The sequence below is a fragment of the Elephas maximus genome, chromosome 7 (assembly GCF_024166365.1).
Source record: "Elephas maximus indicus isolate mEleMax1 chromosome 7, mEleMax1 primary haplotype, whole genome shotgun sequence".
Classification (NCBI taxonomy): domain Eukaryota; kingdom Metazoa; phylum Chordata; class Mammalia; order Proboscidea; family Elephantidae; genus Elephas; species Elephas maximus.
This window is the reverse complement of record NC_064825.1, coordinates 44,499,070-44,514,095: the sequence shown is the minus strand read 5'-3', so window position 1 is coordinate 44,514,095 and position 15,026 is coordinate 44,499,070. Positions and strand designations below refer to the sequence as shown.

The window sequence follows — 15,026 nt, the reverse complement described above, 5'->3', positions numbered from 1 at the left end:
CGGGGAGCCGGGGAGCCGGGGAGCCGGGGAGCCGGGGAGCCGGGGAGCCGGGGAGCCGGGGAGCCGGGGAGCCGGGGAGCCGGGGAGCCGGGGAGCCGGGGAGCCGGGGAGCCGGGGAGCCGGGGAGCCGGGGAGCCGGGGAGCCGGGGAGCCGGGGAGCCGGGGAGCCGGGGAGCCGGGGAGCCGGGGAGCCGGGGAGCCGGGGAGCCGGGGAGCCGGGGAGCCGGGGAGCCGGGGAGCCGGGGAGCCGGGGAGCCGGGGAGCCGGGGAGCCGGGGAGCCGGGGAGCCGGGGAGCCGGGGAGCCGGGGAGCCGGGGAGCCGGGGAGCCGGGGAGCCGGGGAGCCGGGGAGCCGGGGAGCCGGGGAGCCGGGGAGCCGGGGAGCCGGGGAGCCGGGGAGCCGGGGAGCCGGGGAGCCGGGGAGCCGGGGAGCCGGGGAGCCGGGGAGCGAGCGGGGAGGAGTCCGCCGGCGCGACGCCCCCGGGGCCTCCCGTTTCTCTGGATGGGCCCGCCCCGACGGGCGAGGAGGAGGCGGGGCGGACTTCGGACTCGAGCCGGAGCCCGCAGTCCTGTCAGGCGGCGAGGGAGCCATGTCGGCGCTGCTGGGGCTCAGGCCCGAGGTGCAGGACACCTGCACCTCGCTGGGGCTGATGCTGTCGGTCGTGCTGCTCATGGGGCTGGCCCGCGTGGTCGCCTGGCAGCAGCTGCACAGCCCCAAGGCCCACGCCTTCGTCTTGGAGTTTCTGGCTACCTTCCAGCTCTGCTGCTGCACCCACGAGCTGCTAGTCCTGAGCGAGCAGGACCCCGCGCACCCCACCTGGCCGCTGACGCTCATCTACTTCTTCTCGTTGGTGCATGGTCTGACTTTGGTGGGCACCGCCAGCAACCCCTGCGGCGTGATGATGCAGATGATGTTGGGGGGAATGTCCCCCGAGATAGGTGCAGTAAGTCTATTGGCCCAGCTGATTAGTGCCCTATGCAGCAGATACTGCATAGGCGCCCTGTGGAGCCTGGGTCTGACCAAGTACCACGTCAGCGAGAGGAGCTTCGCTTGCAGGAATCCCATCCACGTCGACTTGCCCAAAGCGGTCATCATAGAGACCATCTGCTCCTTCATCTTCCACAGCGCCTTGCTGCACTCCCAGGAGATCCGAACAAAGCTTCGTATCCACCTGCTGGCAGCACTCATCACCTTTTTGGTTTATGCAGGTTTGTTACTCCCAGGAAACACTTGGCATGTCCAAAAGTTTTACCAGGTTCCATTTGAAACCCCTCTGTAATGTAAATATTGGTATTTCTGTTAGTCTAACCATTTTGCAGCATACTTTTAGCTGATGGGGCCAACATATAGATCTCTCATTCAGTGCTTTTTTGAACACCCAGCGAAAGGAGCCACTTCTATGCTGAAACTGAGATCTTGTTAGAGAGATATTGCCTAGGGTTCAAATATCCTACAAAGGGATTGTCTTACAGGTGGAGAGAAAAGGTAACAGCTATCTTTTTCCTCATGCCGACGTGATATGGATCCTTTCTCACACTCTCACTGAAAAATGATCCTGGGTTTAAAAAGTTCCTTTCAACTTAAAGCACAAGGCACATGACTGGGTTAGTAGTAAGGTTGGGAGTAGAATTTCTGTACTTCCATTTCCTAATTCTTTTTATACAAAAATTACTTTCATTTCATTTCTTATTTCTTTAATTATTCATTTTGAGTTATAAACAAACTTTTCAGTGACCTATCAAGAAACGCATGTATTTTAAAATGAAAACTTGCTTGAAAGTAGCGATTTGTTTTTAAAAAACAGATAACTTGAGAAACTTAATTTCTTTTAAATCATTTGTTTACCTTCACAGATCTCAGAAGCAGTGGGTAGCCTATATATTCTACACAGGACAAGGAAATCCAAAAAACAAAAGCTTAATGATAAAATGCGTCATTTTAAAAGATTATAACACAGTATCTTCACTGGGTCTATATCTGAATTATAAAGTGTTTTGGAGACAGAAATCTAACAAAAGGAAATCTGTAGTTAATAGTCTATATTCAGACAGTCTCCTAATTGATAATGCTTGATCCCCGAGGGTAAAAACAAAAGACTTCCCAAACCGTTTTCCCTTCTTTAGATCTAGTACCATTATTTTAGTAGACACAGATGGAAATAAATGGTATTGGAGAGAGGGAAGGGTATATGTATTTGTGAGAGGTTGGTGAGTAGTTGCTTATTTAGTTATTAAAGTTTTGGCTAAAGCAGAAACAACTCCCGTATTTGAACAGAATCATCCCTGGCAAAAAGAGTTATGCCACAGTTTAGCTCTATATTTATACAATTAAAGGCAATAAAAATTGAAAAGCTTTTTTTTTAATTAATAAAATGTTACATACAGTTGGATCTCTTTCTGTACCTATGTCTCTTCCCTCTATTATCTTGAAGTCGGGAATTATTCTTCCTGTTTGGTTTTATACTTTTAAGACATACTTATGATTCCATAATTAATACTGTATATAATATTATTCACTTTTTTATAAGTGACAAAGATTTAGAGAAGGGAAACAAGATACTATTTGAAGTTACAGATAAATATAAAGTGATTGCAAAAAAAAACTATGAAATATGAATTTAAGGTATCCAAAAGCACTGCTCTTTTTCCATACCTTCAACTGAGATCCTTGAAATGAAGATACTAATTGATTGGGGCAGGAGGGGGGAGGATATAACAAGATCTCAGTGGAGGAGCAGTTATCAACATTCTCTCTGCTTTAGACTCACCTGGGGAGCTCTTTAAACATACCCGTTTCTGGGTGCAGAGATTAAGATTTAATTGTTCTCGAAAGGGGCTTACCAGTTGCCCCTTTGACTCTGATTCATGGCGACCCATGTGCGTCAGAGTAGAACAGTGCTTCACGGCGTTTTCAATGACTGATTTTTCAGAAGCAGATCACCAGGCCTGTCTTCTGAGGTGCCTCTGGGTAGGCTCGAACCTCCAACCTTTCAGTTAGTAGCCAGGCGTGTTAACCATTTGCACCACACAGGGACTCCGGAAGGGGCTTAAGGGATGGTATATTTTAAAGTTCCCAGGTGATCTCAATGTGGAACCGGTGTTGAGAACCGCTGCTCACAGTCGAGAGCTCCACTGTCCAATTAGGTAGCCACTAGCTACGTATGGCTATTTAAATTTAAATGGAATTAAATATTGAGTTCCTCAGTTGCAGTAGCCACACTTCAAGTGCTCAGTGGCCACACATGGCTGGTAGCTACAGTAGTGGACAGGGCCGGAGACTGCAATTGTAGATTACTAGTTACAGAAATTCATAATTTACTATGATCTTCCTTTTCATCCCTTTTTTTTGCCAATATAAGGAGATAAGGAATTAATATTTACTGGGCACCTGGTAGATGATGAGTATTTTGCTAGGACATTTATATGCGTTATTTCAGTTAATCATTATGACAACCCAGATTATACCCATTTTAAATAAGTGAGGCTGAGAAAGAGAGAGCCCTGGTTAACAGCTCAGCTGCTAACCACAAGGTCAGCAGATTGAACCCACCAGCTGCTCCACGGGAGTAAGATGTGGCAGTCCGCCTCCATAAAGATTTATAGCCTAGGAAACCCTACGGGGCAGTTCTACTCTGTCCTACAGGGTCGCTATGAGTCGGAATTGACTCAATGGCAGTGCATTTTGTTGAGGCTCAGAAAAGTGAAATAACTTGTCCAAAGTCACATAGCTAGAATACGGTGGAACCATGGTTCAAACTGACACTAAAGCTCATACTCATTTCATCATCAACATTTCTACTGTCTGCTCCTCAAAAGTTACAAATGATTCTGTTAAATCAAGTAAGCTTGGCAAACACTGGATTAAACAGGTTTTCTAATTTTACGACTTCACAGAGCATTTCCCACGCTATTGTATATTGTGGAACCTACAACAGGAGGATGCAGCACAGAGTTTTTCAGATGTGCGGGATCCTGTCTAGGAGTGTAGCAGAAGAGAAATACTTTGGGAAATGCAGCAATAAGCCATATCATGCCCCATTATCTTCTATGGATATAAGCCATAACTTTGGAATGGCGTTGTCCCAAAGAAACTGAACTGTTTTGGGACTAGTTGAACGTCTGTCCTATCAGGCAGAGGTGAGGGTTTTGTAGGAAGGATTTAAGAATGGGTTTTTCCTTTCCTAAGAATGGGTACGAAGGGAAAAGCAGGGGAAGAATTGACTAAGACAGGCATCATTACAAGTTACTTTGATTTTTTTTTTTTTAAACTTTTAACAGCTAATGAACTTGGCTGCTAACCAAGAGGTTGGAGGGTCAATTCCACCCAGATGTGCCTAGGAAGAAAGGCCTGGCAATTCTGGAAAATCAGCCATTGAAACCCAGTTGAGCACAGTTCTAGTCACATGGGGTTGCCATAAGTAGTAGACTCAATGACAATTTTTTTTTTTATGATACTGTTAGTACAGTTTTGACAAAGGTTGCATGCTGGGAGATTAATCACTTGGGCTTTGGGGGCACTCAGAAATCATTAACATGGGTCGCATCAAAATAACCAAGTATGATTTTAAGATAACAGAACATAACTGTCCTGCAATATAGCCACAGGCCCCTAGGATAGCCAGTGACCAAGGGGATAACAGCTGTCTGGTTGTGTGTTTACTGATTTAGCACTCCTTACTTCCATGTGCAGATGGAGGCCACTGATGTCATTACCACTTATGGTTGCTTCCTAATCCGTTAGCTGGGATTTATTGGCTTTCCTAATAAAGTAAAAAAAAGAAAAAGCTGTGTAATTTATTAACATATTAGAGCTATAAAACTATTAATGCAGATTTCAGACATCTTTGGGAAAGTTTAGTTCAATGAACAGGGTAAGAAAGAACTATGTTCATTTTATGCATAATTAATTAGCTATTGAAAAAATGTTATTTTACACATCTAAATCATCCTGTTATTCTTTACTATTGCACCCTATTTATTTCCTTCATAGAATCTTAAATTACACGTTTTCTGTATAATTTAATTTATCTTAATTTATAATTTAATTCAAATTAAATTTATACATTTGTCTCCCTGGATGATAAGCTTTATGAGTACAAAGGGCAAAACTGTTTTATTCATTACAACATATAAGCAGGACTTAGCCTAGTGCCACTTGGTACAAAGCAAAAGTAAATTAAACAAATACAGAATATTTATAGGATGAGTGAATGAATGAATTAGCAAATATTCTATTCACTTCTAAAAAGTCACACAGAAAGAAATAATACATATCTGGGTATTTCATACTTCATGTGTAAGGGCTTTCAAAATAAGTCTAGTACGTTGTCTGGAGAAACTAGTATTTTTAGTTCATTACTCCAGGAGTTTTCTGTATCCTTATCCTTCTAAGTCATGAAGAATACAGATTTTAGGTAAGTCTTTCACATATGTTCTCTTTAATACAAGAGCCATATGAAATAAGTGCTGTTATTATCAATTTACAAATGAAAAACAGCCCTGAATAGGTCTGATTAACTCAACACTTTTTTACTATGCCAGTGTAATATCGTGGTGAAGAGCACAGGTTAGGAGGTGAACTGTGCCCTTGGGCTGGGTAAACACTTAATTTGGGGCTCTGTTTCCTCATCTATAAAATGGACAGTTCTACTTTGTACCTCATAAGACTACTGGGAATAGAGAAATATATTTCAAGTTATTAGCATAGTACCTGGCACATAGTGTTTGGAAAATATTTTATCCTACTAATTTCCCACAAGCTTCCAGTATAACTGGATCATTTTTGCAATTATCAAATTGAATTTTTTGTTGTTCACAACTCTTTTTGAGATAACTTCAGAAAAATATAAGGTGTAACTTTCATACAGAAATTTGTCCATTTCTAAGTAAGTCAAAGTGAACTGCTTTTGTACAAAATCTGAGAGCAGTCTAATATCATTTTTCCAGGTCTGTAAGAACAAGTCTGGAAGCAGCTAGCTAGCTAGTTTACGTAGTGATATTAGCATATCAACAGAATGTAAACCAGCAAAGAAAAGCATAGTGTTTGGAGATGCAAACTTTGAGGATATTTGCCCAGCATTGTCTACCAGTAAGAGCTTGAATTTGTAGAACACAAGCATTCTGGTCATTAGAGGTATCTTCAGCTGTGGACAATGTTTTATCAGAACTCATCATGGACTCCTGCTTTTGCCCCGATTACATGTAATTTTCTGATAATGGACTGGGCTTCCCAGGGGACACTGACCAGGAAGAGGGTGGAGCAGGAGGGCTAGTTCCCACTATAAAAAATGAGTAAAATTGACATTCTGGCTTATACCTGAGTCTTCTGTGATTTTAATTAGTGTCATTCTATCACAAGAGAATATGATCATTCAGGCTCAGAATTGCCAAGTTTGGGACTAAGCCTTTGACTGTGATAATTTCACTAAGTGCATGCTGTCCTCTAAGACGCTTGGCAGTCCGCTAGCCAGCTCAGTAGCCCTCCTGCGTGATACAGCTTCTTCAGCATGCACTTCTGTGTCTTCCTCTTTCAAATGTCAACAAACAGTAACTTGATTTTCCAAGCCATTTTCTGATAGTTCTGTGCCTCATGTCTTACTGTTTAAAAAAATATATGTTTAATTACACAATACATGACTATGTCCTCTTTGCAAAAAACCGAAACAGTACCAGTAAGACTAAAGTACCTTTTGACAGCCACCCTCCGCTCCTAGCTGCTCTCCTTCACTGCCTATACTCCCCACCATGGTAATCCTTATTGTGTGTATCCTTCCAAACTCTTTTTGGTGCATTTATTGTGTATATAGATATAACCCTACAGAAACTATATATGTGTGTTCATGTTGACATATATCTTATCTGCAATTTGCTTTTTTTTTTTAGGTGGTAGTTGTTCAGTGATATATCTTGGAGATCTGTGTTAATATAGAGATTTCTCTCATTATTTCAAAATGCTGCATAGCATTGCAAATAGTAGTTTATTCAGCTCTTAGGGATGGACATTTAAGTTTTTCCCAGTTCTTTGCTACTATAAATAAATATCCTTCTTGATGTCTCCTTGTACCCAAGTATCAGTGTTTCCTTAGGTCAGTGGTTCTCAACTAGGGGAGGCTTTTGCCCACCAGGGGACATTTAGCAATGTCTGGATACATTTTTAGATGTTACAGTGGTTGGGCGCGGTGGTGGGGGAGGGGTAGTTTACTACACATATTCAGAGGGTGGGAGTCAGGGATACTGCTAAACATCCTACAATGCACAGGGCAGCCTTGCACAACAAAAAATTGTCTGGTCCAAAATGGCAAAGCGCAATACCACCCGTTTTAGCCTTTTTTAAAGACAGAACCTGCTCCTGGTACCGATTTCTTTTCTGTTAACTACTGCTTTGTAACAAACCACCTCAACTTAAAATAACAATCTGTTGTTTCTCACAATTTTGTGGGCTAGATGGGTAATTCCTCTGGGATCACTTACGCAGTTGCGTTTAGCTGGGCAGTTGGTTGGGCTGAAAGATCTGAAGTAGCCTCACTCATATGCCTGGCAGTTGGTATTAGTTGTCATCTGGGGTGCCTCATTTTCCTCCATGTGGCCTCTCATCCTCCATCAGCTTAGACCAAACCAAAACCAAACCAAACCCAGTGCCATCGAGTCAATTACGACTCATAGCGACCCTATAGGACCAGCTCATTTATATATGGTATCAGGGCATTTTCCCAAGAGAGCAAAAAGTGCAAGCTGGTAGGCTTATAGCATTGAGGACTGGACCTGGAATTCAGTGGCACTCCTGCGACTTTCGGAATTTGCAAAGAATCACTTCTGCCACGTTCTATGGGTCAAAGCAAGTCACAAAGCCAGCTCGTATTCAAGAGAGGAGGAAAGACTCAACCTCTAGGTGGGAAGAGCAGCAAATTCAAACTGAGCAGATGGGTGATGTGAAGATTAGAAGGGAAGTGAAGTTGTTTGAGTGTTGGGCTGGTATAATGACAGTATTCTTATACCTAATGGAAAATCTTCAATATACCATGGTATGGAATACTGAAGTAAACTAATTGAGGGCATGGTTCATTCCATTTTTATTGATGTCTAAAGAAGTCATAGATCGTTTATTATCATAGCTGGTATTACATTATAGGTTAAAGATCTATTTGTATGAGTCCTTATCTTTCTGCCCATGGTGTCTAGCATAGGAACTCAATATTCTTTTGTGGAATCAACGTGAAATGACACTTGCCACCCAAACTGTTGACCTTTGGCAGTTGCAGGCTTAACATTCTAGGATTTAACTATTCCATAATCATCCTGAAAGTCCATGATAAGGTGTCATTTATGTGTGAAGCATAAATGTGAATCACGCTTGGTGTGCCAGAAAAAACCCTTAGTCATTAAGTGAGCTTAGGTGATTGCTCAACGTCTTCATCTCAACCAGCTTCACTGTTGTCAGCCGAAGGAGTGTGAAATCTTAGTGAAATCTCATTAGTCACTTAATCTTCCAATTCTACTGTATTTTATGAAGACAATATGCTATAGTAGCATATGTCAATGTAAAGTTTGTGAAGATCTTGGGATCTAGCTCTCTGGCTGAGAGGCAGATGTATGTGTCCAAGCTGTCACTTTCTAATAACTGCCAGAAATGCCACTGTCTTAAGGATGCTCTTATAGAGTGTTTGGAAAGGCTGAGTCACAGCTGTGGCAAGTACCACTGGACAGGCAATCCAGTCTCCTTTGTCCTAGCAGATCTGCTTTCCTTATTATTGTGTGGCCAGAAATGTAAACTCCTAGACTCCACGTCAGAGATACCCTGGGGGCAGAGGTAGAACAGGAATCCTGGAAAAGTCACCAGTTAAAATTTATGCTTCTTTCATGACTACTTATAGTCACTGCTTAGGTCTCTGTTGAGAAGTAAAAACAGAGCCAATGTTTGGTCCATTTTACTTTTTGTTTTTAACACAAAGTTTTGCTTATGCCCAAGAGAATCTGTGGTACCGTATCCATTTTTAAATGTATCTTCATTTCATTATTATTCATTTAAATTGATAAATGTTAAGAAGGGCAGCCAAATATCCTGTTTTATAAAAATGTAGAAAACAATAATAGAGCACATTAACTTTCAATGTGCTTCTTGTAGTGTATGGGAAAAGCACTGGGTTTTAAGTTCTTAATGTCTTATATCCTTTTCTTGCACCTGGCATATGATACGCCAGGTGATTTTGCAAAGGAGAATCATACAATAAGAGCGCTTTAATATATAAAATGAAATACACATTCAACATTTATTTGCAATTACAGGAAAATGTAAGATAACGGTTTCCTATCACTCTGCTTAAAATGTATTACAGGAGGAGGTCTAACAGGAGCGGTGTTTAATCCAGCTTTGGCACTTTCACTACATTTCAAGTGTTTTGATGAAGCATTCTCTCAATTTTTTATAGTATATTGTCTGGCTCCTTCTATAGGTAAGCATATTTTTATTTAATATGTTTGAAAGATTAGGATCTTAAAATGAGTTATCATTGTAATATGTCAGTTTCCAAAGACAGAGCAGGCACAAAAAAGAAAATGAAAAAGGCAGCTACCATGTCTGAAATAGCATTTTGTGTAGTATCCTTTCAAATGGTTTGAATTTAAAAGAAACAGAATTATCTAGTTAAGGATCATTAATTTCAGGTATGATGCCACTTTAAAAAACCCTGAGATAGAAGGGCAAAAGTGAAGCAATTACTTCCATTCAAAAATATTTTCTTTTTGCAAAAGGAATTTGTTTCTTTCCATTTGTGAGCTACAGATAAACTATCATTTAGTTTATTTGACTCATTTTGCAGAAGAGCATCTCATGGAACAATGTATACCTTTAATTAGTTTTTAAATAATCCAAAGTTCCATTCCTGCTGTTTCTATCTGGATCAGATATACAAATTCTACTATAAAGATGAGTCAAATAACACAAAAAATTATACAGTAACTGTCATCATAATATGCATTTTAGTTATATAAATTATCAGCATTTCTTGATTTTGTTTAGTCATCTATGTTTTAAGCCTGGGATTATAATTCATAACTATAAACTAATAGGAGGATGCCTGGCCTTTCATTAGTTTACTCTTTTTGTCCACCATTAGCATTCTGTTTCTTGTTTTCGTGTTTTGTTGCTGTTTAAAAAAAAAAAAGAGGTACATATAGAAGGGAACGTTGGCACAAGTGCAAACAGCCACCACACTTTACTCCTCCCATTCAGCTTCCAGCCTCTTATCACACATTGTCTATTATGCTCAGTAACACTATCTAGAGATCTAAACACTAAGAATGTCAGAGAAAACCTGAGTTTCAAGAAGCCAGTAGTGGCAGCTTTTTTCAGTTCTACAGATTGCTAGTATTTTCTGATAATGACTTCTTAAAAAAAAAAATTTTTTTTTTAAGAAGTTGAAAGTGTCATTGAAAACTTATTAGGCAGGTCTACTAGTAGTTTTTATATGGAAAAACTCCAATATGTCTTATTTGAAACAAATATTAGTGTATATAATTTGATATGCTTTGACTACAATTTTAAGAATAGGTCTAGGATACTATGGAATTATTCCATCCACTACCTCAAAGAACATTAAAAAGTTGGCCTTCTAAGAAGAATCTTAAAGATCAGAAGTAATGACATTCTCTGTAAAAGAAGCATGACTTTTTTCTTAAAACACGTTTTCCAGCCCAAATCACTTACAAACTCCTTCCTGAAAGAGCACACTGCAAAGGCCTCATGTTTGGCAAAAAAGAAACCCCAACTCCTCCCCTACAGGAAAGCTTACAGACCAGAGGGTGGCACCTGGGGAAAGGGACTATATTTCTTTCCTGTTAGTGTATTTCAAACAGGAAGATCACCTGTTACCACTGGTCATGACCAAAACATTTTAAAGAACTGCTTATCCAAAAACAATCCAAACACCCAAACGAAAAACAAGTACACTTTATTTTTCTGCTTCCTATGCAAGGAATCTTTTAAAAGTGGAACTGGGATCAACCTCTTTTACAACTATGTATGTCCCTGTTTAGTTTGTTGAAAATATACATTCAGAGATTTTTTTCTTAGTTGGCCTAATCTATAGCTTTTTTCTAAACAGACAAAACATCAAATTTCTGTTGTGGTTTTTGGTTTGAAGAGGCCATGTTCCTATTTTTCTTTAAGTCATTTATGAATGAAAAAAAAATTAAAGTATCTTTTAATGTACATGGATAAAAGACAGACTAAAACCATAAATCTTTGGACTTTGTTTATCCTTTGAATTCACTGTTTAGATCCTACAGCTTTACCAAGTACAACTAAATGGCCCTGTTTAGAATATTAAATTCTAGCTTGCCACTGAATTTTGTCATAAATCGAAGTTACAATCCCACTGGGAAAAAATGGCCCAAAATGAAATAAGGTCACAATTAACCTCTAAGAAAAATAAGGACTTCTAATTTTACAAGGGTCATTCAGTGAGCTAGGTAAGAGATGAGTCAAAAAAAAAAAAAAAAAGCCAAAGTCAAATTGAGCAATGCCATGAAGAGAGAAAGACAAGTAATCCCAACAGAGATTCTATCTTCTTTCCCTTCTTGAGCAGGCAGAAAGCAAACTATTCTTGGGAGTCACAGTCCTTACTCTTTCTCATTCCTTTTTGTAACAGAGATAATTATAATTCCTCAACTGGTCCGTGCCGTCTCCCAAAATTAATTTAAAATGTTAGAAAGGTGACTGTAAGAATGCATCTAAGGGGGAGGGAGGGAAAGTGGGAGAGGGGTACTCGCTAATTAGATAGTAGTTAAGAAGTACTTTAGGTGAAGGGAAAGACAACACACAATACAGGAGAGGTCAGCACAACTGGACTAAACCAAAAGCAGTTTCCTGAATAAACTGAATGCTTCGAAGGCCAGTGTAGCAGGGGCAGGAGTTTGGGGACCATGATTTCAGGGGACATCTAAGTCAACTGGCATAATAAAATCCATCAAGAAAACATTCTGCATCCCACTTTGAAGAGTGGCGTCTGGGGTCTTAAACGCTAGCAAGCAGCCATCTAAGATGCATCAATTGGTCTCAACCCACCTGGATCAAAGGAGAATGAAGAATACCAAGGACATAAGGTAATTATGAGCCCAAGAGACAGAAAGGGCCACATGAACCAAAGACTACATCATTCTGAGACCAGAAGAACTAGATGGTGCCCAGGTACAACAGATGACTGCCCTGGCAGGGAACACAACAGAGAACCCCTGAGGGAGTAGGAGAGCAGTGGGATGCAGACCCCAAAATCTCATAAAAAAACCAGACTTAATGGTCTGAATGAGACTAGAAGGACCCCAGTGGTCATGACCCCCAGACGTTCTGTTGGCCCAGGACAGGAACCATTCCCGAACCCAACTCTTCAGACATGGATTGGACTGGACAGTGGGTTGGAGAGGGATGCTGGTGTGGAGTGAGCTTCTTGGATCAGGTGGACACTTGAGACTACGTTGGCATCTCCTGCCTGGAGGGGAGATGAGAGGGTGGAGGGGGTTAGAAGCTGGCGAAATGGACACAAAAAGAGAGAGTGGGCGGGGGGGGGACAGAGCAGACTGTCTCATTGGGGGAGAGTAATTGGGAGTATGTAGCAAGATGTATATAAGTTTTTGTGTGAGAGACTGACTTGATTTGTAATCTTTCACTTAAAAAAGCACAGTAAAAGTTATTAAAAAAAAGAATGCAGCTAAGAATTAATCTAGTTTATACCATTCACACAATGAAAACTGGCATATTCTATTTGCTCCTATGAAACTGCAATTCCGTTTTTAGAAAAGGTTTTAAATGTAATACTTTCTACTTTATAAAGAAAATGACAAAATTAGTGAATAGGTTAACACAGGGATTGTTTTTTGTTTTTTTTTTTTTTTTTCAATTTAAAGCATTCATTTGCAAAACGCACTCATCTTTTTAAAATATGTTGTGGTATCTAAATGCTGGCCAACACGTAAGGTTTTCTGTTGTTGCCAAATATGAGTAAAATAATTTCAAATCTGCATGTGACAAAAACTCATTCTCAATCTGACTTTAAACTGACCTAGAACTTTAAGCCTAAATACAGTAAGATTTAAAAGAAAAAAATTAAGTACTGTGTACTCTGCCTTTGAGATGGTGACTGAACCTTGTCTCCTCATTGCTGTCTGTCCCTATCTGCCACTGAAAAACTAAACAACTGCTTCATGCTAGATTTGTCTGGTATAACCTCAAAAATGAAGATTTACTGATACGTGGGTTTTTACATTTTTATATTGATTTTAAATTTCAGCATTGGCTGAAATTTTCACTTTTAAATATTATGCTTGATACTTCTCTAAAAGCTATTAGTGGTTGAGAGTGATGGAAAAAAATGCAAGAAGGAATAAAGTAAGCTAACATACTGTTCTTATTTGAGCATCCCAAGGAAAAACTCAAGTGCTCAGTTGCATTATTGTCTCGGTTCCTCCCTAGGGGCATGGAGGGACAGTGTTGCCATTTTAAAGAGAAGCAAATGGAGACTCAAGTCCAGGGTTTCTCAGCAAGTCAGCAAGGAGCCAGAACTAAAACTACAAAACTAAAAATTTGGACTTTGTTTATTCTTTGAATTCATTGTTTAAATCCCATAGCTTTACCAAGTACATACTGTTTTTAAGGATTCAGGGTTCAAGAAAAATAATGTGTGAATATTAGATTTAAAAATCTATGCTTCATGTAGTCTTAATGTAGACAATCCTTTTAAACATAGCTTCCCAAATCTCTAGGTATATATAATCATACATAATTTTAAATCATACCCTCTGAGTGATTATGTACTTCCTTAAAGATTTTATTTTTATTTTATGGTATTTTGTTTTTCAGGTATATTGTTGATGGTTTTGATGTTCAGCCTTTTCCTTCCCTGGCTCCATAACAACCACATAATTAATAAAAAGGAATGACTACTTCAAAAGACTCAGACTAAGTTACATGACAATCAAACTGGATGTGATATTTTATCACCTCAGATTCAACATGCTGGATGCACTGGATTCTTCAATAATAAGCTTCCTTTGAAGAAGCTGCCTTATAGGTTTTACCACTGGGACTTAAAAAAAAAATTTTAACGTGAAATTGAGGTATCCTGTGTTTCTCAGTTAAGACTTGTTCTTTTGAATGATGTATTAAATGCTGCTAGAAAACACTCATTACATTAAATATAAATTTAAAGTGACAACTGTTAACTTTGATGGGAAAAAAAAAAACAAAACAACTATAGGGTGAGAAGGAAAGGGAAGGTAATAGACAGTAAGACCAATGAAAGAGAAGTGTGTGTTTATCAAGTGTTACCTGAATGAATAGGATTTTTAACCCAAGTACAACACTCATCCTGACAGAACTGGAGGGAGGATACTTTTCAGCCAGCACCTCACACAGTGTTAACATAAGCAGTGTCATCTTTCAGTAGTGTCAACTTTCAAAAGTTACTTTTGGAAGCAGATTATACATCCACGTATATACTTAAGGGCCTTTCTCAATTTAAAACATATTCTAGTATCTAAAATACTTCCTCTAAGTAGACAATCTCACTAGCTTAAGGAAAGTCATTACTCTTTAAAATAATAAGATAAAGCACCTATACAGTCAAGATGTAAGCTTTTCGCATTCTCATTTGATCCTAACAACTACCTTATGAAGTAGGTAAGGGATGTATTTTTAATCTCCATTTCACAGATAAGGAAACTAAGTCTAGAGCGGTTCTCTGTCCTGCCCCAGGTCACACTGGGCCAAATAGCAATTTAGACTTCTACTTCAATCCAAAAATTGCATTTGGTCATCACTATGACTAGTGTGGAAAATCTGAAGGTTTTGAAGAAGCATTACATACTTTATAATTATTAAAATTTGTTTAGAAATTTACTTTTGTTGTTGTTTTGAGGTCTAAAAAATTCTCAAGTTTTCCTCTAATAGCTTTATATTATTATAAGAGGTATAATTTTTATTAAAAGTTCAGGCCATACAAGGTTAAATGTGTTTCTCTTAAAAAGAAATTCCATTAT

The 15,026-nt window shown here is 39.7% G+C and overlaps 1 protein-coding gene across 1 annotated transcript; it reads left to right on the top strand.

Annotated features, from left to right (window-relative positions):
• Positions 1 to 454: 454 nt before the first annotated feature.
• On the top strand, positions 455 to 14,142 carry AQP11 (aquaporin 11). The gene is made up of 3 exons (XM_049889738.1): positions 455 to 1,208; positions 9,332 to 9,448; positions 13,849 to 14,142. The coding sequence occupies exons 1-3, from the start codon at positions 590 to 592 to the stop codon at positions 13,926 to 13,928; spliced, it is 816 nt and encodes a 271-aa protein (XP_049745695.1). The 5' UTR covers positions 455 to 589; the 3' UTR covers positions 13,929 to 14,142.
• Positions 14,143 to 15,026: the final 884 nt, after the last annotated feature.